Source organism: Rana temporaria, chromosome 7 (assembly GCF_905171775.1).
Source record: "Rana temporaria chromosome 7, aRanTem1.1, whole genome shotgun sequence".
Lineage (NCBI taxonomy): Eukaryota > Metazoa > Chordata > Amphibia > Anura > Ranidae > Rana > Rana temporaria.
Genome location: NC_053495.1, coordinates 46,420,341 through 46,444,605, shown reverse-complemented (window position 1 = coordinate 46,444,605; position 24,265 = coordinate 46,420,341). Strand labels below are relative to the sequence as shown.

The 24,265-nt window shown below is 43.7% G+C and overlaps 1 protein-coding gene across 2 annotated transcripts in view; it reads right to left on the bottom strand.

Moving 5' to 3' along the window:
* The window catches only part of LOC120945270 (protein Wnt-7a), an 88,910-nt gene that overhangs the window by 48,498 nt on the left and 16,147 nt on the right, over positions 1-24,265 (bottom strand). For both annotated transcript variants that reach the window (XM_040359314.1, XM_040359313.1), the window contains exon 2: positions 19,689-19,915. In XM_040359314.1, the coding sequence (XP_040215248.1) occupies positions 19,689-19,915 (227 nt within the window). The remainder of the gene's footprint in view (positions 1-19,688; positions 19,916-24,265) is intronic.

The following is a 24,265-nucleotide window of genomic DNA, read 5'->3' as shown; positions in this document are numbered from 1 at the left end:
CAGGGCTGCTACCACATAGCCTGCTTTTTCCCAAAGATTGAAAGTTCCCCTCTAAAAGTAGTCACCTCCTCAATAAACGCAAGTAGTTGAATTAAGCTTGATTAGGCCAGGAAACCCAGCATTATAAACAGCACTCTTGTTAGAGGGGTAGCTAACTTATTTTTTAGTTCATAGGCCACTTAATGTATTAATGAAGCCCAAACCTTTTTTCTTATGTGGAATTAAATCCCTCTCCTTTTTGCCATCTGTGTCCCACTGGAAAGCTTTCCATTCACTTCCTGTACAGTAGACAGAAAAGGAAGTGAGAGGGAATTTCCAAAGTGAGGGATATCCCCTTTTAGTTGTCCCTAAAACAAATGTCCCCACTGGAAGATCTCCCGTCCTATGCAGACGACACACAACTGTATTTCCGCATCTGCAACAAAAAGGATCATTCTCTTGGACTAGAGAAATGCCTCACTCTAATAGATAACTGGATGACAAACAGTTATCTTAAACTCAATGGTTAGAAAACAGAACTTCTCCTGTTTCACGCTAACCGGAAAAATCACCCCGCGTCAACATGGACTCCCCCACCCATTCTGGGTAAAACTATCACCCCTAGCACCAAAGTCAAAAGTCTCACAGTTATTTTCGATACCTACATGACAATGGATGCACAAATAGGGTCAGTAGTCAGCGGATCCCACCATCTGCTGCGCCTACTACGCAGACTCACGCCCTTTATCCCGAAAGAGGACATTGCAGTCGTGGTGGGAACAATCATCAATTCCAGACTCGACTACGCAAATGCCCGCTATCTAGGACTCCCCAAATACCAAATCACTCGTCTGCAAGTCGTTCAAAATACGGCCGCTCGACTAGTGACTGGGAAAAAACCATGGGAATCAATCTCACCTTCACTGAGATCCCTTCATTGGTTGCCAGTAAAAGACAGAATCACTTTCAAGGCACTCTGTCTAATACATAAGTGTATTCAAGGCAACGCCCCCCAATATCTATGCGAAAAAATAAAAGCCCATAACCCCAATCGCATTCTGCGATCCACCAATCAAAACCTCCTCCAGATACCCAAAGCCAGATACAAGTCCAAAGGAGATCGAAGATTTGCAGTCCAGGGACCTCGCCTGTGGAATGCACTACCAACCACCATCCGACTGGAGTCGGACCACTTGGCCTTCAGGAGAAAGATTAAAACCCATCTCTTCTGAGGTCAAGGGGTTCCTTACCCATGAAATGGATACAGCGCCCAGAGGTGATTCAGTTCCCATGTGTTGCGCTTTACAAGTCTCTCTCTCTCTCTCTCTCTCTCTCTCTCTCTCTCTCTCTCTCTCCCTTCCATTGTTGGTTCTGGTGACAACTCACAATTTTGGATTCTCCTTCACTTTCAGTCTCAGTGGCAATGATCATTTGGGTAAATAGAGAAAGTGTATCTCCTTAACAAGGACACCTGACAGGGGGTTCTTTTACTATTGCTTTTCCCCCTTTAATTTCAAGAAATCAGTTGCGTTTCAAAGGATTCCTGCAGCTGGAATGTACTGCTGAGTGTCTCAGCCTGAACTATGTTTCTGAAGGTGAACTGGATTCTACTAAAGAAAGACAGATAACTTTATGTGCAGTGCAGTTATTCTAACCAAAGGGAGGGAAATCCTAGTGGAGACTCCAGCTATTCATGACTCCAAAAGACCTCTAGTGTGGCTTCTAACATTATCTTTTGGGTACATAAGGCACTACAGTTGAAAGGAAGCAGGAGAAATCTAGCAGTGTGTTATTCTTTTTATTTGTTTATTCATTTTAAAATGTTATTCAATATATATATATATATATATATATATATATATATATATATATATATATATATATATCTTTTTTGCAGGTAAACATCTAAAACACAACAAGGATCCCTAGAGCAGTATGGATTAGTTAAAGCCACAAGTCATTAAACACTAATTACTATGTGGCTCATTGACTGAAACTGAGAAATCTCTGATAGGGGAGTCAACCCTTTGTCTCAGGCCTCGTACACACGACCGAGTTTCTCGGCAAAAACCAGCAAGAAACTTGCTGGAAGATATTTTTTGCCAAGAAAACCGGTCGTGTGTACATTTTCGTCGAGGAAACTGTCGAGAAACTCGAAGAGCCAAAAAGAGAGCAAGTTCTCTATTTCCTCGACGGGAGTCTCAAATTGGCTCGTCGAGTTCCTGGTCGGGCTGGTTTCCGACGAGAAACTCGAGCATGTGTATGCTAAGAAACCCGCGCTTGTTCAGAATAAAGTATGAGACGGGAGAAAAAGTAGCATTTGTAATGGAGATACCGTATTTTCCAGCGTATAAGACGACTTTCTGGATGCAAAAACATGAATCCAAAGTCGGGGGTCGTCTTATACGCCGGGTACAGTCTCAGTACTCACTTTTTTTCCCCAGCGCTGACAGTCTAACATGCTGCGATCGCGAGCGTGAATGATTTCAAAGCTGCGCCTTCACTGCAGAGTGTTCTGTGATAGGAGGAACAAAAATCTTCCCAGCAGCGCCACTGTTCTTTGTTCCTCCTATCACAGATGCCTTCTCATCCTCGGACGAGATGAGAAGACGTCCGTGATAGGCGGAAAACATAACAGAGGCGCTGCTGGGAAGATTTTTGTTCCTCCTATCACAGAACACTCTGCAGTGAAGGCGCGGCTTTGAAATCAATACACGCTCGCGATCGCAGCATGTTAGACTGTCAGCGCTGGGGAAAAAAAGTGAGTGTTATTGCACTGGGGGGGGGGGGGGGGCAACAAGTTCAGGCACACTGGGGGGAAGGGATGGCAATGTGGGGGCATGTAATGGCACAATGGCAATGTGAGGGGCAAGTGATGGCAATGTGGGGGCATGTAATGGCACAATGGCAATGTGAGGGGCAAGTGATGGCAATGTGGGGGCATGTAATGGCACAATGGCAATGTGAGGGGCAAGTGATGGCAATGTGGGGGCATGTAATGGCACAATGGCAATGTGGGGGCATGTAATGGCACAATGGCAATGTGGGGGCATATAATGGCACAATGGCAATGTGGGGGCATGTAATGGCACAGTGGCAATGTGGGGGCATGTAATGGCACAGTGGCAATGTGGGGGGCATGTAATGGCACAGTGGCAATGTGGGGGCATGTAATGGCACAATGGCAATGTGGGGGCATGTAATGGCACAATGGCAATGTGGGGGCATGTAATGGCACAATGGCAATGTGGGGGCATGTAATGGCACAATGGCAATGTGGGGGCATGTAATGGCACAATGGCAATGTGGGGGCATGTAATGGCACAGTGGCAATGTGGGGGCATGTAATGGCACAGTGGCAATGTGGGGGCATGTAATGGCACAATGGCAATGTGGGGGCATGTAATGGCACAGTGGCACAGTTTGGGCATGTAATGTAATGGCACAGTGAGGAATGTAATGGCACAGTGAGATTTGAAAAAGCCTGTTTCTGTCAGCGGTTCTGGCTACCCCTCAGCTTCCAGAAAGACTGGTAGGAAGGGGGTAGTCTTATACAGTGAGTATATCCCAAAATCAAAATTTTTCCTGGGAAATTAGGGGGTCGTCTTATACGCCCAGTCGTCTTATACGCCGGAAAATACGGTAACACATTTTTCAAGCTGTAACAGACTGAAAAGTGCAAATCGTCTCTTAACAAACTTTTACTTAACACGCAAACACATGAGATTAGCAAAACCAGCCCCAAGAGTTTAGCCAGTGGAATCGAACTTCCCCTGCCGTCCTATGTGTTGTATGTCACTGCGTTTGAGAACGAGGAGATTTTGTCTTGACAGTGTGTATGCAAAGCAAGCTTGTCGAGTTCCTCGACAAGCCTAACAATGGACTCGACGAGGAAAACGATGTGTTTCGCCCGTCGAGTTCGTCGGTCGTGTATACGAGGCTTCATTCGTACGCATACTTTTTTTAGCACATAAATCTAAATCAGCCCAACAGGTAAAAATCAGACTAGAACTCAATCAACTGACTCAAAAGGAGAATAGATAATAGTAACATGCAGAGTTTCTTATTTTCCTGTCACAAGAAAAGAACAAGAGGGATGATTCTGATTGGTGAGGGCAGAGTGTCAGAACAGAGCATCTGAAATAAGAAGGAGAAAAGCAGAGTTTTCAAATTCCAGACCGCTACACTGGCAGTGTCGGCACTGAAAACTCACTTATGGAGGCAAGTACCAGGGGACTGGGGGGTGTTAGTTCACCGTTTAATTTTTTTCTGAAAATTTGACCCAATCCTTCAAGCCTTCATTGATTTATTTTTTCTTTCATATATATTGAAATAACATTTTGGATGTTTATTTCTGTCTGTGTCCTGTCACTTGGTCACTGGGTGTGGTTGTCACTTGGATACCTTCAGCAAGACACAAATCTCAGTTGGTATACTATACATTTAATAACAACAGTAAAGCTATATGAGCAGTAGATTTTTTTTTCTGGTCTTTCAAAGAAAATGGCCCGGATTCACAAAGCACTTACGCCGACGTATCTCGAGATACGCCGCGTAAGTGTAAATATGCGCCATCGTATCTATGCGCCGTGCCCATAAACTGAGATACACCTGAAAATAGGCTTCATCTGACCGACGTAACTTTCATACGCCGGGGTATCGTGGGCGCATATTTACGCTGGCCGCAAGTGGCGCTCCCATTGATTTCCTATTCAAATATGAAAATGAGAGAGATACGTCAAATCACGTTTGTACTTGCGCCCGGTGCATAATATACGCGGTTTGCGTAAGTCGTACGTCCGCTGTAAAGTTATTCCCCATATATGAGGCGCAACTCATGCTAAGGTATGGGCCAGGGAACACAGCCGTCTTATTTTACGTCGTTTAGCATGGGGTAACACCTCATTAGCATGGCTCACGCCCACTTCCACCTACGACGGCTTACACCGAGGGAACCCAGCGCAGTTTGGGAGGCAAGTGCTTTGTGAATTCGGTGCTTGCCTCTCTGCGCTACGTCGGCGTAGCGTATATTGGATACGCTACGCCAGCATAAATATGCGCCAATGTATGTGAATCCGGGCCAATGTGTTCGGGAGATTGAGTGCATGATTAATCAAGACTGGCAACTAACCGACAGTTTTGTAACCATGACCAGCACATTAATAATACATATGTACGTAAAACAGTCACAAAACATCACCGATATTTGTCGTTTAATTAAACATCACTAAAACTTGGAAATCAGAGAAAATGCATTGATGTCTGTCACTTTTCATAAAATCTTGGTAATTAGATTTTTTTGGAGTGCATGCTTTTTGCCCCATAACAAAGGCAGTAAATTAGACATGCATTTACTAATGCTGGGCACACACAGGAAGTTCGCCATACTATCACATCCGAAGTTAGTGCAGTGATCTCCCCTCTGAGCTTTTGTGTTCAGACAGGGACTGCCAGTGACCGAATTCATTTTTTTCACCATGCTCGTTTGACAGAAGTCGGTCGCGAGAGCTGTACTCACGGGCCGAAACTCAGCCAGTTCCTGCTGAACCGACCATTTTTAGCCCGTGTGTACCCAGATTAACTTTATAATTTCTATCTTCAGTCCCTAAGTCTTGTTCTGTGTTGTTAACACAAACTCATTTGGAAAATCTTCTGTACAAGAAGCAACTCCTTTCTGCAAGGGGTCGCTTACCTAGGAGCTAATTGGACAGGCTTGGGAAAGGTCATGCATGGTCTACAGGTATAACATTATAGCTTCTTTTTTCAAAAACTAGTAGTATGAGGGATTTTACTGTACTGGGGATGCTGGCATACATGGGCATTTTTTTTTAATAGGTAGCATGGGCAATTTTATTGTACAGGTGAACTAACCAATTGAAGCTTGAACTAACCAATTGAAGCTGAACTCTGGGCCATAATAGACACATGTGAATGCAGCTCTGTAAACATTAATACACGTTTTAAATGCAAGCACCAATTTAGTCTGGAAAAACTGGCAGAAGAAGGCAATCAGTTCATGTACTGACAAGTAGCATGCTGATAAGATAGGAGGGCAGAGTGGCAGAGAGATGAGCTCATGGCTATGCTACCTCTGCTTTCACTGTCTACTCACAAACTGGGACAGGTCCAGGACAGTCTGGGCTCAGAGGAAGCAGACTGAATAATACTGGCCATCAGACTGAGGACATCTTGTGGCAGAAGAAGTACTGCAGGGGGAGCTCCTGGTTGAAAGTCAATAAACAACTTATTTTTTATTTCATCTTTTAATGGGCTATTGGTATTTCTGTCTGGGGTTCTGCTTTAATCATGTTGTGTACATCTCACAAGAAGCTTTTGTAAAAAAACAGTATGTATTCAAAACAATATTTTTCTTTTCTGTATTCTACTGTTCAATGAACGGCACACTTTTACTACTAAAGAAAAGTTGACAACAAAAGAAACCCTCTTAGAAGAAAAAGGAGGGGCGAGGTTAGTGCACCATGTCTCTAGTGACCCATGCATAGCCAATCTTCCATATATATTTCAAAAGAGAAGATGGGAAAGTGGCATGGCATTTAAAAATTTGGCAAATTTAATGACAACATCTTTGCACAAATCACAATGCTCTATCTCAATCTATTTCACTGATTGACTGTGGCTCATTATGCCATACAGAAACACTCTCTTAAAAGAAGTGTTTGGCTTCTTTATTTAAAAGAAAATGAAGCATTTCATCCTGAAGAAGACAACATCAAAGCTTAAAAGGGAAGAGGCCCAGGTGTCATTTTCTCAGAAGATGCAATGAGGCAGAACAAACGGTGGTGTCAAAGTCTTGGGAATTCCCACTTCTAAAGGCTTGCAAGGCAACCCCACTCCCCCCCCCCCAAGAATCCCTTGTACTCCCTTTATGAAAAAAGTAATGGACTTTAAGAAGAAAAAATCCACAAGTATGGGTGTTAATGTTATAAAAATAGAATGATGTGTGGGTACTCTTACCCTAAGTTTACATATCTGTGCGTAGAAATGGAGGCAAAATTGCACGTGTTCCCACACCGCAGTGAAACATGCTGCATTTTTAGCAGACACACAGGGGGCCATTAATTGTGCATGCACCCTCAAGAATCAGCAACCATAGAGCATCTTCACGTACACCAAGCCAAATGGTGCTGCAAGATCATGCGGTTCGCTGTGGCGTGATTTTTTTTAACAAGTGCGCAGGACTATTTTCCCCATGTTTCTGCAGGTATGACAGCCCACTGGAATTAATGGAATGCCCTATATACAGATTGTGTGACCCTAAGCCTTAAAGGGGTTGTAAAGGTTTGTTTTTTATTTTCTAAATAGGTTCCTTTAAGCTAGTGCATTGTTGGTTCACTTACCTTTTCCTTCGATTTCCCTTCTAAATGTTTTTTTTCTTTGTTTTCTTTGTCAGAATTTCTCACTTCCTGTTCCTCCTCAGTAAGCTGTTCAGTAAGCTGTTCTGGCTGACTAACCACCGCTCGGATGATGGTGGCAAGCTTACTGAGGAGAAACAGGAAGTGAGAAATTCAGACAAAGAAAACAAATATTTATAAGGGAAATCAAAGGAAAAGGTAAGTGAACCAACAATGCACTAGCTTTAGAGTCGGTTCACACTAGGGCGACACGACTTCCAGCGCGACTTTCAGAGGCGACTTGAGCATGAACCACAGGGCGATCTGGGGCGATTTACAACACGACTTGAAGTCGTCTCCAGTACAGGAGACTTTCCAGTGGCCAATCAAACAACAATCAGCTCTAGGGGAGGGAGGGAGAGGTTTGCCTGAGAAATGTATGTTATCTTCCTGGAAAGTCGCTTTAGTTAAGACAGTGATCAGACTTGGAGGCGACTTCCATTGAAATCAATGGGTACAAATCGCCTACAAGTCGGATTGAAGTAGTACAGGAACCTCTTCTGAAGTCGGAGCGACTTGAGTAGTGTGTATTAACACCACTCCCATTCACTTACATTGTTTTTCTCTACAGCGCAACTTGGGACGACTTGAGGCGACCTCAAGTCGGATCCCAAGTCGCCCCAGTGAGAACCGACTCTAAAGGATAGATGTATATTAGGTGTCACCAGCGGCTCATCAATAATGTAAATATTTTGTTATAAAAGGAATATATAAATATAATAAAAGTGGTCTGCTGCAGTACAGTGAACACCTCAAAATTATAAGGTGTGTGAAATTCGTGCAAAATATATTACTGCGCTGATCCTAATGTCAATTCTTGAAATAATACAAATAATCAATAATAAATAAATAAACCAACAGCTTTATTAAATCTAAAAATAAATACACCAAAAAAACAAAAGTGACTAAGTGTGTCAAAAATATGAATTCAATTTATAAAAGTCCAATACTCCGCAAACTCCAAAAATTCAAAAAAACGTATGAGGGCTCCGTGAAGTGAATGGATCAATAGTGAATCTTCCACCAGTTGTGTCACTGCCACCTACTTCCAAAATGCACACTCACCAGACCCAAATGTAATAATCGCCTTTAAGATCGGCCAGTACGCTATTTCCCAAGTGTAAAATGGATGTTTCCTCTCTTTCCAGCCCGTTCAGTTTCCCTCTTTCCATGAGGTGGTGCTATAATTCTCTTAAAACAAGGGGCTCAACATAGTGTAGTATGCTCCAAAAAAATGCTTTATTAATGTAAAATCTTTAAAATCTTTTAAATACACTTACATGGTATTGTGCATCTTAGCTTCCTGATGACGCAACACTGTTTGCGAAACGCGTAGAGCCTTCTGGGTAAACTCAGGTTGGGTGGAAATACGTCACGCGCAAATCCCCTGCCGCTGAACCGCACAGAGACCGAGGCGTGGAGCAACATACGAAGGAGCGTTGGTGGCGCTCGGTAATGCTAGAGAGACTGGTGCCGGTCTAAGAGGCACAATACCATGTGAGTGTATTTTAAAGATTTTACATTAATAAAGCAATTTTTTGGAGCATACTACACTATGTTGAGCCCCTTGTTTTAAGAGAATTATAGCACCACCTCATGGAAAGAGGGAAACAGTGAACGGGCTGGAAAGAGAAGAAACATCCATTTTACACTTGAGAAATAGCGTACTGGCTGATCTTAAAGGTGATTATTACATTTGGGTCTGGTGAGTGTGCATTTTGGAAGTAGGTGGCGATGGCACAACTGGTGGAAGATTCACTATTGATCCATTCACTTCACGGAGCTCTCATACTTTTTTGGGGGATTTTTGGAGTTTGGGGAGTATTGGACTTTTTTTATATTGAATTCATATTTTTGACACACTTAGTCACTTTTGTTTTTTTGGTGAATTTATTTTTTTAGATTTAATAATGCTGTTAGTTTATTTATTTATTATTGATTATTTGTATTATTTAAAGAATTAACATTAGGATCAGCGCAGTAATATATTTTGCACTAGCTTAAAGGAACCTATCATTTTCTCAGCTGGTTGTAGTGTTGTATGTCACCACGTTCTTGACAGTCGAAAGTTCAGAGAACTTTTGTGTGACCGTGTGTATGCAAGCCAAGCTTGAGCGGAATTTCGTCCGAAAAAACATCCAAAATTTTTCCGACAGAAAATCCGATTGTGTGTACACGGCATAAAGGGATTCAGACACTGCAGCTTTTGCCATCAGAACACTGAGAGTGCACCAGCTGACTATAATCAATCAGTCCCACCAATTGAGATTCGGTCTGCAAAGGACATGGCGACACAAACAGCTTTTTCTTCAGAGCAGAAAATGGTAAATACATTTGTTAAAATCCTCATGACTGACAAAAGTGAAAACTTAGACTTTAAGTCTGCCGGCTTAAAGAAGCAAATAGCATACAGCAGAATAGCTGGCACAACGTATTCAACCTTTGTCAACCAGGGCTCTTCCACGGGTTGCTAGGTGTTTCTTGAGCAATTAATGAGCAATTTTTTCATCTCACATTAGTAATCACTGATCTTTTTAGTAATCTGAGAGTCTATTCTTCCCCCGAACACAAATGTAAGAAACAATGGGGCAAATCCTCAAAAAACCTGCCTAACTTAACTTTTAGCAGTTAAGTTACACTGGCGGAAAATTTCTACCTAAGTGCCCGATCCACAAAGCACTTACCTAGAAATTTTCGGCTGTGTAACTTAAGTGCCTCCGTCGCAAGGCGGTCTTCTCATCCAGGGGGCGATGACAATTTAAATGAGGCGCGCTCCCGCGCCGGACGTTCTGCGCATGCGTGTGACATCATTTTTCCCGACGGGCAGCGCGCGAAATTACGTTACGTCGGGCTTTGTGGATTGCGACGGGACAATAAAGTTGCGTCGGGGAAAAAAAAGTTACGCGGCGAAAAATAAAATTTGAAATTTAAAAAAAATAGCGGCGATCGAAAAAAAGGTATGTTTTTACAAGGTGTTACTAGTTTACACCTTGTAAAAGCATCCCTAATTTTACGTATGCAAAACGTAACTTACGCAGAAAACACAAAGCTAAAAAGCTTTGTGGATCTGCCTAAGTCCTCATTTGCATACGCAAAGCGTAATTTCGACTCGAAATGCCCCCAGCGGCGGATGCGGTACTGCATCCTAAGATCCGACAGTGTAAGTCTCTTACAGATGTCGGATCTTCTGCCTATCTTTGGAAAACTGATTCTGAGGATCAGTTCCAAAGATAGGCACAGGGATACGCAGGCTGAACAGCAGTTCCGCCTGCGTATCCCTTTTGAGGATTTGGTCCAATCTTCCCACTGACCATCTTGCTGATGTACTGTGAGCTGTAGATATAGGGCCAAATTCTCAAAACCATGTGTAAATTTAGGATTATCTAACTTATGTCATTTAAGTTAGGGCGCCCTAAGTTGGTGTCGTAACTACCGTATTCTCAGTGCATTTGCGCTCAAAACTGCGCCATCCTTAACTTAAGTTTCAATGCCTAAGGCGTGGTTATGGCAAGTGGGATTGAAGTGGGCGTGCTTCATTGTAATGAGCCGTGACCCCATGCAAATGAAGTGCCGGCCGTACTGCGCATGCGCGCACGAATCTGGACCTCAATGCGCATGTGCAGAACTTTGGTCAGCGCAATCAGTGAGATAGGTAAAAGGCCAAGCGTACTTAGTTTGAAGATCGCCCTGTGGCTAAATAGCCCCAGTCAAACACACTTCAATTGCAAAAGTATTTCCCTGTGTTCCCTTCCTAAAGCAAGTTGCTTCTGCTTTGAACGTTTGTCAGTGTTTGTTGGTAAGATTGTTTTGTGAGAAAAGTGTTTGTGGAGTTGGAGGGTATAGTTGGTGTTTGTTTTTGCTAATTTGTTTTTTGTTTTGATTGTTTGCCTGTTTGTTTTTACTAATAGTTTTTTTTGGGTTTTGTTTATATTTTTTGATTTTCTTTTTTGCCTGTTTGTTTTTGAATTAATAGTAGCTGTCTGTCTATTTTTTATTTTGGCTTGTTTGTATTTTCTTTGTTGTGTGTGTGTATTGTTGTTTGTTTGTTGGCTGAGTTCCCTGTTGCTGGGTGTTGTCTGTCATGGCTCCCAAGCGCAGGAAGCTAAATTTTTCACCGGCAGAGAAGCATATACTTGCTCAGGGCGTCCTTAAATTTGGGCGATTTCTCCATGGCCCTGAGAGCCACACCACCACCCCCGGCCAGGAGGAAGGAGATCCTTCAAAAGATCACCGATCGGATCAATGCGGCGGGGGGGGGGGAGACCAGGACCATCGCTGGAGTTCAAAAAAAAATAAATGACTTGAGGAGCGTGTCCCGGAACAAGCTGGCAACGCTGCATGCCCATACCAGGGGCACTGGAGGAGGGGGACCCTGCCCAGTCAGGATGAGTGAGGAGGAATGGGCAGTGGCCCAGTGTTTCCACCCACAGCAGGTGGTGGGCCTGCCTGGCTTTGACAATGATCCTCTTATGAGGACAGGTAATTTTTTGGAATTTCTATCTGGTGATTAGCATGTGTGGGTGGGGGAAGGGAAGATGTGTCAAGTTTGTGGATACAACAACCTGTGATTGTTTTGTGTCCTCCCCAGATGGCCAGGAGGTGGCAGCCCCATCAGCCCAGGAGGTGGCAGCCCCATCAGCCCAGGAGGTGGCAGCCCCATCAGCCCAGGAGGTGGCAGCCCCATCAGCCCAGGAGGTGGCAGCCCCATCAGCCCAGGAGGTGGCAGCCCCATCAGGTCAGGAGGTTGCTGGCCCATCAGGTCAGGAGGTTGCTGGCCCATCAGGTCAGGAGGTTGCTGGCCCATCAGGGCAGGCTGCTGCACCACCCCCAAGACAGGCTCATGCAGAGTCACAAGAAGGGCAGGATTCGCCATGGGAGGGGAGTGCCCACAACTCCCCTAATTTGGATGTTGAGTGGGAGGAGGATGAGGGGGAGGAAGATGACAATATTCTGATTGGGCAGGAAATAATGATGGGCCAAGATATGACCTTTGAATCATCCCCTGAGGGAACCCCACAGGCGCCCAGAAGTCAGGCCACCATCATGGGTCGCCCCTTCCAACCCTCCTCCAACATGCAGCAGCACCCATGGCTCACTCCAACTCCTCCTCCAAGGCCACAAGCCTCAGGGGCAAGTAGGATGCCGACCCCTGAAAACAGGGGGGGGTTGGTGCGTCTGCCGGTCAGTCTGTTGAGGGACAATGTCCGGCAGACCCGCAGTCTGTCTGCGATCCAAAAAACAATGACCAAGGTGGAGCGCAGCCTGGGTGCAATGAGGGAGTCACTGGGTGACGTGGCCACCAACTCCGTGGGGGTCATCACCTGTTTGTGGGACATGAGGAACGCCACAACAGGTGTGGCCCAGGAGGTGACTGCCCTCACCCAGGCTGTGCAGGCCAATACCCGGGCTGTGCAGGCCAATACGGCTGCCATAACTTCATGTCTGACAAGGATAGCCGTTGCCTTGGAGGGAAGGCCAGCAGGAGGACAGACACCAGGGGAGGCTGCTTCCTCCCCTGTACAGTCCCCCCGCCCTCAAAATACTCCCTCCCCTGCACAGTCCCCCCCCCCCTGAGAATACTCCCTCCCCTGCACATTCCCCCCCCCCTGAAAATACTCCCTCCCCTGCACAGACCCCCCCCCGTGAAGATCCCCCAGTTGGCCGTGGCCGTCCCCGTGGCCGTCCCCGTGCCCGTCCCCGTGACCGTGCCCGTGCCCGTGGGCAGCCCAGAAGGAGCACTCGGCAACATCCCTAATTTGCAGGGGTACTTTTTTTTTTTTTTTTTACACTGTACTTATGATTTGGTCTATGTGTGTGAATGATGTGTGAATGTGGGGGGATGGCATTCCTGAAAACATAAGGGTGTCACCCTCAGTTTTGGTGGAGTAGGGATCCCCAGGACCAGGGAGAAGTCATCCTAGGTTCCTGAATGGTGTATGAATGCACAGTGACATAATTGGAGCCGTGGCGGGGCGTTACTGCTCCCAAGTACCAAAGGGGGGGGGGGGGTACTTGGATCTAATCCAATTCTATGTGCATGTGATGTGTCTGTGCTAGGGACCACAGTGACGTGCATTCATGCATTCTCATTGTGACATAATTAATGTGCGTTTTGTAAATCAAAATAAACATTCTGTTTGGCATATAAGTAATGTGCATTTATTTAACAAAATAAAGATTTAAAGCTCACATAATCTCTGTGATTTGGTCTTGGCAAATCAAAAACAAAAATTGTATTAGGATGCATTTACTGGGCAAAGATGCCTTCAGACAGTTGTCTCCTGATTGCCTGGCCCTCAGCAGACCGGGTAGAGGGGTTTGGGGGGGGGGGGGTTGCCTGGGTGGGGGGTCAGGTCAGGAGATATGTCCACATGCATGCCCTTTCTTAATGCAAAATTGTGCAGTATGCAACATGCACCAATAATTTTGCACACAAAGTCTGGGGAATATAATAGTGTACCCCCAGTCTTGTCCAGGCATCGGAATCGTGACTTTAGCATGCCAAAAGTCCGCTCAACTATAGCCCGGGTCTGGACGTGCACCTCATTGTATTTTCTTTGTCCGGGTGTTTGGGGGTTTCTAAAGGGGGTCATCAGGTGGGGTCCCAATGCATATCCTGAGTCACCTGTAAGGGAAAAGACAGGAGGATATTAGTCATGCATGTGCCCCTTGTGATGTCTCCATCATGGGGGGGGCATACCTGACACCAATGTCACTCACCAATCAGCCAGCTGTCTCCATAAACGTTCATCTCCAAGTCTTGGTAGATCTTGGTCTGCCGTAGAATAAAACTGTCGTGGCACGACCCTGGAAACTTGGCACAAACGTGCCAGATGAGGCCATGGGCATCTACAATCATCTGGACGTTGATGGAATGCCACCCTTTTCTGTTTCTGAACAGGTGTTCAGTTTCATGGGGGGGCTGGAGTGCCACATGGGTGCAGTCAATCGCACCAATGATCTTAGGAAAGCCAGCAATATTGTAGAAGTCTGTCATGGCTTGCACACGCTGGTCCTCCTGGGTGGGCATGACAAACTGATGGCTCATGCGCCGCAGTATGGCAGGGACCACCTGATGTAGGCATTTACTCATGGTGGACTGCACCATCCCAGCCACACCTCCAGATGCTCGCTGGAAGGAGCCACTCGCTAGAAAATGCAGTGTTGCCATAACTTTTTCCAGAGGTGTCAGGGCATGGGAACGTAGGGTTGGGGCGATTAGATCCTCATGAAGGAGTTGGGTAATCTCCAGGATGGCCTCCCTATCAAATCGGTAGTTGCCAATGACCTCATAAACTGGCATTTGCCAAATATCACGACGTGGCCGATAAACACGCGCCTGTGCCCTCATCCTCCTCCTCTGTGCCCTCCTCCTCCTTTGTGCCTGTAAGGCAGCAAGTGCCGTCAAAATCATTGCTGGTCCTGGCATTTTTCAGCAACAAACTTCACAACTAGAGCTGTAACTCCCTTCTGCAAACCCTTCCACAGCATGTGTAAAATTAGGGCTGGTTTTATAATGTGGAAATTTAGTCAGAAAAACTAACAGGTGCGCACAGGGCGGAAAATACGGCACACACACTTAATTCTGAGAATCGCCCTAACTCCCTCATTTGCATCTTTGCCTATCAAAAACAGCGGCGAGCCTAGCGTAATTTGCGCCCGGGAATGCGCAGGCGTAACTAATTTAAGTACGGCTGAAAATACGGAAATCTTTGCTTAAGTCGTTTTGACGATCGCGCGCAAATATACGCGCCGTGTAAAATTAGAAAAATGGAGTTAAGTCTGCGTATCTCTTTTGAGAATTTGGCCCTTAGTCCTTATTAACAAGGGTTCCCTGAGACCTGAAAATTACTTCAAGGGTTCCTACATGTTAAAAATATTTAGAAAGGCTGTCTTAGATTATTTACATGGATATTTTAACACATACATTTGTGGATAATACAATACATTTTCCAGTATAGGTTTACTGGTATTTCAGCTTAGCTATATCATAGGACAACTTGCACTTACTTAAACATGCAAATTCTTGTCAGATACTAATTAACCAACTAGAATGGTTTTTGGACCGTGGGAGAAACCTGGTTACCCCCCGAAAAAAAAGACCACACTTGTGAAAACATAGTTAAGAGCAAGGCTAACTGTATTTTCTAAAGTCACTTAAACAACATCGTATTGTGGTGTCTTTAACATGTATGGATATTATGCTTAACTGAACACCCTTTGTAAAACCATGAGAGCTGTCACAGAGTGCAGAGTGGGTGATAATAAGACCCTTTAAGGTTTTTTAGAGGTTTTCAATGGAGATGAGTCAATTGAGAAACTCAAAGACTTATTAACACGCAAAAAATGCGTGAAAAATTGCAGGACAAAGAAAGTTAAAATATGCCATCCTAATGCATTGAAATTGAATGGATTGGATAGATTCTTTAGTACAGAAAGTGATCAAATACAATAAGATGAATGGAAAATAACGAGAGATCTGCAGTAAATTAATAAAGATGAATATCACATAAATAACCCAATTTAAAAGACATCTCTGACAGTCCTCTATATCTGATTGGTAATGCAAGGAGGTTTGTACATACCGAATACTTTTTCCCACAATTATCATAAAACGTACATGTTTATTTGTCCAAATATTAACTAATGCTGGCCATACACAAATAGATTTTAATTTGAAAATTTTAGTTTTAAGAACATTTGTTTAATTTTCTAATCGTTAGTTGGGTAAGATCAACGTTCGTTTTCTACCACAGTCATGAGAAAATTCAAAGGAGCAGGATTGAGAATTTTTCTCGAGTGTGTTTTCAGATAGTGTACTGTATGTGGTATTCGTTTGGGAAATCAAGCAAGTGAAATTTTAGAAAAACATTTATCCATTTTTTAAATGTGCAAACAATTTTCAGACAAATATTCCTATGAACATTTTCCCCCTGAAAACCTATTGTATATCCAGTGTAAGGCTGGCCATACATTATACAATTTTTTTGTACAATATTCCTTTAGATTTACCAAAACCATATAATATGAGGTCAAACCTAAACCCTTTTATTTGTATGCAATCCGGCAGGTCCTTGTACTACATAGTTAAGGTAAATGTAAAGGAAACTGAACAAGAAAATTGTATAATGTATGTCCAGCTTAGGTCCAGACCTCATACCAGGACAGGATAAAGATAAAACTGTATTGAGTGATATATAAATCTCTGTGAGGTCTTGGGGCTCATTCACATAGGTGCTGTGACCTGTACAGTGTGAATCAGTGAATGCATTAAGATAAAAAAAAACTGCCTTTACAACTCCTTTCATTTCTTCCATGGGTGTTAAAGGTACAGGAAGTGAATGAAAATCTCCCCAAAGATGTCACAGACTTGAATAAAAACTGACCAAAATGTTAACTTTTCCCCAGTCTTGGCTGGAGTTGGGCTTCCTGACTTACATCAAAACAAGGGGCCAGATTCAGGTACTTTTGCGGCGGTCTAACGTATCCCATTTACGTTACACCGCCGCAAGTTTTACGGGCAAGTGCTTGATTCACAAAGCACTTGCCTGTAAACTTGCGGCGGCGTAGCGTAAATCCGTCCGGCGCAAGCCCGCATAATTCAAATGGGGCGTGTATCATTTAAATTAGGCGCATTCCCGGCGTACTTTTAGGTACTCCGGTGTACTTTTTCTGTGAATCTGGCCCCTTGTTTCCCATTTTGGATAGAATGGGGAGTGCTACAACTAGGACTCAAATACAAAACCTCTCAAAAGCTCTTTCCCACTCTCTCCAAAACCAAGATCAATGTTATGAATAGAGCTGAGCCTAATTTTCCACTTGGAAAGCCTATGTATAATACTTACAAAACAAAGTTAGGCAGGGTTCCTTAGTAAGAATGCTAAAATCCATGTAGTACATTTGGCTGACCTTTGTTCTTATCAAAGATTATATTTAAAGTGGTTGTAAAGGTTCGCATTTTTTTTTTTAATAACAAACATGTCATACTTACCTCCACTGTGCAGCTCGTTTTGCTCAGAGTGGCCCCAAATGGTGTTTTCTGGGGTCTCACTGCGTCTCTCTCGGCTCCTCCCCGCCTCAGATATCCCCCTCTGGGAAGCGCTTTCCCAAGGGGGTTACCTTGCGAGCATGCTCCCGAGTCCTGCATTTGGCGTCCATAGCCGCCGAGTACAGGACTCGGCCCTGCCCCCCCCCCGGCGTCCACGTCATTGGATTTGATTGACAGCAGCGCAAGGCTGCGCAGCTATCAATCTATCCGATAAAGCCCGAGCAAAGGAAGAGCATGTTTTAAATGCAAGACCTTCCAGGGCTCAGGCAAGTAAAACGGGGTGCTGGGGGACCGGTAATCGTCATAAGTTTGTTCACCTTAAGGTGCATTAAAGTGAAAAAACATGAACCTTTACAACCCCTTTAAGTTCTCAATATTGCAAAGAAGACCTCTGCTTTGCCCATGCAGTGGAGTAACAGTTTCAATTAACTGGCTGCCCTTCGTTTTCATTGAGAAAACCAACAGTGTATGACCAGGTTTGCATATTTTTCGCTCAGCCTACAGGCCAAATTACAAAAATTTGTGTATATCAAGCCTCATCTCCTTGAGCGGACTGTTATGAATATACTATATACAAAACACTGTGTAAATTGTACATAAATAAACAAGTAAACCTGTACAACTTTAACCTTCAGCAGGTGCAGGCTCGGAAATGTACATGTGCGTTGCCGGCTTGCTTTCAGGTCCGAGTTTGGCAGCAGAACTCAGCCAATAATTTTTCGTTATCGTTTTAACGAATGAAAACGAACGCACAGAATACGAAAACCGAAAGATCCGACATAAACAAATGCTTTATTTTCATTTTCGTTGGTTGAATGTGCCTAACCTTAACTCTATTAGTCCAAGATTATTATACATAGAGAGAAAAGATTTGACATTATAGAGAGAAAAGATTCGACATTATAGAGAGAAAAGATTCAACATTATAGAGAGAAAAGTTTCAACATTATAGAGAGAAAAGATTCGACATTATAGAGAGAAAAGATTCGACATTATAGAGAGAAAAGATTCGACATTATAGAGAGAAAAGATTCTACATTATAAAGAAAAGATTCGACATAGAGAGAAAAGATCGCTACTGGAATTGGGTGGGGGAAGTAAAATAAAAAATAATGATGAAGATGAATGTTATTGGCTGATTGTCGAATCTGTCATTGAAGGCTTATGGTGTCTGTTGATAGTTCTAAGAAGATTCGACGGAGCAGCTAAACTGTACGACGCCGCAATCATACATTTCCGGTCGAATGCTCTGCCCATAGGCTATAGAAAAATTCTAATGTTGGGAGACTAGTAATAATAATTAATAAATATAATTATTACTAATCATACAACATTAGAATTCTACTATAGCTAGCTTGTAGGCCGAACATTCGACCAGAATTGTATGATTGCGGCGTCATACAGTTTCGCTGCTCCGTCGAATCGTCTTTGAACATTCGACAGACACCATAAGCCTTCAATGACAGATTCAACCTTAATTTGTTTGGATTTTCGGACTAATGCAATTTCTAACGAAAAACAAAATAAATAAAAACGAATTTCGGGAGTAACTAAATAAATTAATTTTTGGAACGAAAACGAAATTCCGCAACAAAATATTTCAGTGTGCCGACTATCAGTGCACATCCCTACCATCACCCCTTATATCCAGTACTTCTGGCATTGGTGTAACATATGATATCTCCCATGGTTGGTTATGGTTGGCCATGGCAGCACCGCAGTGAGAATGGGGAGGAGGCCCTCAAGCTTGTCATGTGGGGTTGAGTCCCTAGTTCTGTTTAAGCTCCAACCTGTCAGCAAGAAAATGGGGTGGTGAGGAAGTGAATGGAAGGTGAAAACAAGTAGCAGAGTAGTGCGGCAATGATGCAAACCGTTTTCTGTCCAGCATGGGCAAAACACAGCCTCACAGCCTGTGAAATTGTGTTATAAAGCCATAGGATTTTTTTTTTATTATATAATTGTGAAATTTATTGCAAGCTTTTTATATTAGATCATTTTTATTTTAGGATTTCAAATGAACCACAGACAAAAAAGGGTTATGATCAAATACCTATAAATGTGGAATTTTCCACACTAAATAGAAAGAAGACTTTCATGAATGACTCCTTGAAGATTCTACGATGAGTGACTCCCCAGTACGTGACCCAGTTTTGCAGATGGCTGACTTGGACAGATAACTTTGCTATTGTTCAGAGGTAAGAAAATGACTGAGATGTCAGCTGTACAGTATCAAATCATTAGTAACATACCCACTTTCAGCTCTTTCCCAAACACTGTCCTTTCTCCCAGGGCAGAACAGTTCCAGCGTCCATGTCTGAACTGAAACTGACACTCATTGATCCCCATCTGAGCTCCTTCTCCGATCACGATGATAGCATCAGGTCTGTTGAGACAGATAGTCCTCTGTCTGGGTGCCAAGCCTGGAATCTTACTGCAGATTACACTGGCCCCCAGTGCCACCACGGAAGAGAAGCCTCTATTATAGGAGACAGGAAAAAGAGTAACATTAGTACCAGTCATTGCCTGACCTAATAAGTCAATCACAGGTCCTTCTACAACGTAGAACTATCATAGGAATTGTCTGTCGCTAGCAATGTTGTTAATTAGAAATAACATCTGTGTTCATTGCTTGTGCATATCACATTTCGTTTAGCTCTTATTCATTACCAAGAGGGTCATCCCATGCGCGACAGTTTTTGGTATATATATGTCAAGTCAATAACCCACCAGCTTCTCTTACCTTTAAAGGACAAGGTGGTCCTTGGGATCCTACGTGCTGAGGTCAGTACAAGCTGATCTCGCACTCCCTTTTGTATTATTATTATGCTTTATACTAGGGCTGTACTGAACGTAATGCAAAACTGGACATAACTTTTTATCAACTTTCTTAAATCATTAAAATTTTACATGTTGGTACAGAAACTCTTCCTTCTTTTTCATTGCAGGTAAATAACAGATTCCAAGCAGAAGCACTGTGCTGTCATTGAGTTCTTGACTAAGGAGTTGTATAGGCTGTCCATCATCTACAGAAGGCTACAGAATTATAAACAGAGATGACACCATTGACAAGAGCAATGTTCACCGATGGATTAAAAAGTTTACAGAAGGGCAAACCAGCATTTAGGACACACCACACATTGGGAGACTATCAATGCTGGACAGCCTGTATCCCTCCTTTGTCAATAACTCAATGGCAGCACATTGCTTCTGCTTGGAATCCTATATTTACCTGCAATGAAAAAGAAGAGTTACCATTGAAGGATTACTCTACTAACATGTGAAATTTGATTAGTTAATAAAAAAGTTGCGCCCACTTTTGCATTAGTTTCGGTACAACCCTCATATTATATGGGTTGCAGAATTGGAACCTCTATTATACAGAAAAAGTCCAGGAGGATTCCAAGGCAGTATAAGGAATGCTGGAGAACTATGCTAGGGAAATTTGAGATGCCCAAGAGATAAAATAAGCCTGTGAGCGGTTCAACTTAAAATATCAGTTCTGGATGAACTTGTCCTTTAATTGTCATGAGGAAGTATAGAGTCTGCTATTGCTGTGTCACTTATGAATATCCTAGTTTCCTGGCTATCATGATAATGCCTCGTACACACGATCAGTTTTTCCGACAGGAAATTTGTCTTGCACACACACGGTCACACTAATCTTGTCTTAAATTCCGAACCTCAAGAACGCGGTGACGTAGTGTAAAAAAGTGTGATGGAGCATACACACGGTCGGTTTTCCTGAAAAAAAACTCACATCGCACTTTTCCTGTCAGGAAAACCGATCGTGTGTACGGCCTCGTACACACGACCGTTTTCCTCGACAGAATCCATCAATAAACTTGGTGGCAGAGCTTTTTTGCAGAGGAAACCGGTCGTGTGTATGTTTTTCATCGAGGAAACTGTCAAGGAACTCGACGAGGAAAAAAGAGAACAAGTTCTCTTTTTCCTTGACGGGAGTCTCAATTTCCTCGTCGTGTTCCTCGCCAGGCTGGTATTCGACGAGAAACATGATCGTGTGTATGCTAAGAAACCCGCCAATGCTCAGAATAAAGTATGAGACAGGAGCGCACCTTCGGTCAAAGTAGCGTTTGTAATGGAGATAACACATTTTTCACGCTGTAACAGACTGAAAAGTGCAAATCGTCTCTTAACAAACTTTTACTTAACACGCAGTAACATGAGATTAGCAAAAGCAGCCCCAAGGTTTGTGCCAGTGGAATCGAACTTCTCCTGTGTTGTACGTCACCGCGTTTGAGAACGAGGAGATTTTGTCTTGACCGTGTGTACGCAAAGCAAGCTTGTCGAGTTTCTCGACAAGCCTAACAAGGAACTCGTCAAGGAAAATGATGTGTCTTTTTCGACGAGTTCCTCATCGTGTGTATGAGGCCTGAGAGGCATAAGTCATTGGCTTCATTGCTTTCTTAGTGACTGGCTTAAAAACAAGAGCAGAAATAAAGAATGTTGACACTTTTATGACACTCAAACACAACATGCACGTTCCAGGTCAGTGATTTCAAGTATTATTGCCAAAAATAGACATTTTTAGAGAAAGGCCAGCAATGGCAACCTCCATACTTATCACAAGACAGAGGGGTTGATTTACTAAAGGTAACTAGACTGTGCAGTTTTTAAAGTGCAGTTGACTCCGAAAGTCCAAGTGCTCCAGGGCTTAGTAAATGAGATGAAGCATCAGTTTGCAAAGAATACACAATCACGTGCAAGAAAGAAAAAAAAACAGCATTTTTGTTTGCACATGATTGGATGATGAAAGTCAGCAGAGCTTCTACTCATTTACTAAGTTCTGGAGCAACTGCCCTTGCAGCGTGCAACTGCAATTTGCAAAGTGCACAGTGAATTTGCCATTAGTAAATCAACCCCAGAGGGTTCAACCCTGTAAATGCTGCACCATCACCCGTGCATAACTTGTGTTTGCAGGGTGGTTGCAATGAAACCCCATTCACTTAAATTGGTTGGGTTCAGCACCTGCACTGCCTACTGAATGCAACAGAGGGCATCATTTTACCATTACACGTATACACCCTTATCCAGCTTCCTTTGCAGTTTAAATTATAAGCATAGGCAAAACTTTTTTGTTTTTTCGTTTGGAGAGAGTGAAGAGGAATTAGAACACCTGTTATACTTTTATTGCTGTCTGTGTTTAGGGATATTCACCCTCCGTCCTGTTTACCATTATCACCAAAAGTGAAAGTAAAAGAAAGTCACAAATTTTGAGCTGACGCCAAAACATTAATAGAGGGTAAATCTTCCAATGGGGACACTAGTTCTGGTGACAACCAGGGATTCCCTCACTTTTTGTTTTGGCTATGTTACAGAAAGTGAAGAGTATTCCCCCCAAAACAAGAGAGAAAAAAAGCATTGACTTTAGTTCTACTTTAAGGAGGACCAGTAAAAAAATGCTTGTTTTCACTGCACCCCGTTCTCCAATCGCAAGTGTAAATGAGCCCTAAAAGCAGGCAAGTGAGTAAGTGCTGGATATTTAATCCGTGTGAGGCCTCGTAAACACGACCGAGGAACTCGGCGGGTGAAACACATCGTTTTCCTCGTCGAGTTCTTGTTAGGCTTGTCGAGGAACTCGACGAGCCAATTTTCTCCATTCCCGTCGAGGAAAAAGAGAACATGCTCTCTTTTTGGCTCGACGAGTTCCTCGACAGTTTCCTCGATGAAAAATGTACACACGTCTGGTTTCCTCGGCAAAGAAAAACTCTTCCACCAAGATTCTTGACGGATTCTGCCGAGGAAACTGGTCGTGTGTACGAGGCCTAAGGCCTCGTACACACGACCAAGTTTCTCGGCAAAAACCAGCAAGAAACTTGCTGGGAGATATTTTTTTGCAGAGGAAACCGGTCATGTGTACATTTACAATATACAATATCCCAGCTGCGGGAATTCCTTCATCCACCTCGTTTGTGCAGAAGGAGGAATCTGTTAATTGGTTTTCATTAACCGCTTAAAGTGGAGGTTCACCCAAAAAATTAATTTTTAACATTAGATTGAGGCCAATTACGGGAAGCACAATCGGGTGTTTTTTTTTTAAATCAATGCAGTACTTACCGTTTTAGAGATAGATGTTCTCCGTGGCTTCCGGGTATGGGCTGCGGGACTGGGCGTTCCTATTTGATTGACAGCCTTCCGACCGTCGCATACAGCGCGTCACGAGTTTCCGAAAGTAGGCGAACGTCGGTGCGCAGGCGCCGTATAGAGCCACACCGACGTTCGGCAACTCGCGACGTGCTGTATGCGACCATCGGAAGGTTATCAATTAAATAGGAACGCCCAGTCCCGGAGACCATACCCGGAAGTGGCGGAGAACATCTATCTCTAAAACGGTAAGTACTGCATTGATTTAAAAAAAAACACCCGATTCTGCTTCCCGTAACTAGCCTCAATCTAATGTTAAAAAAAAAAATTCAGGTGTACCCCCGCTTTAAGGACCCCCCACGTTATATATACGTCGGCAGAATGTCACAGACAGGCATATTCACGTACCTGTACGTGGCCCTTTAAATGCCTGCCATGTGGTCGCAAGCGCATCGGGAGCGCAACGTCGGCGGCGCGCTAGCGACCCTGCTGCCTTCCCCGTGATTCGGACTGCGGGTCCAGCGGACTCGATCACCGCAGGGATCCCCGCGATCGTAGCACGGAGGTATAGAGCGGGGAGATGCTTGTGTAAACAAGCATCTCCCTGCTCTGACTAGTGAGAATGACACTAATCTCCGCTCCGTGTACTCGGAGCGGAGATCAGCGTCACGTGACACAGAGCCCATCCCCCCTACAGTAAGAAACACTATGCAGGGAACACCTA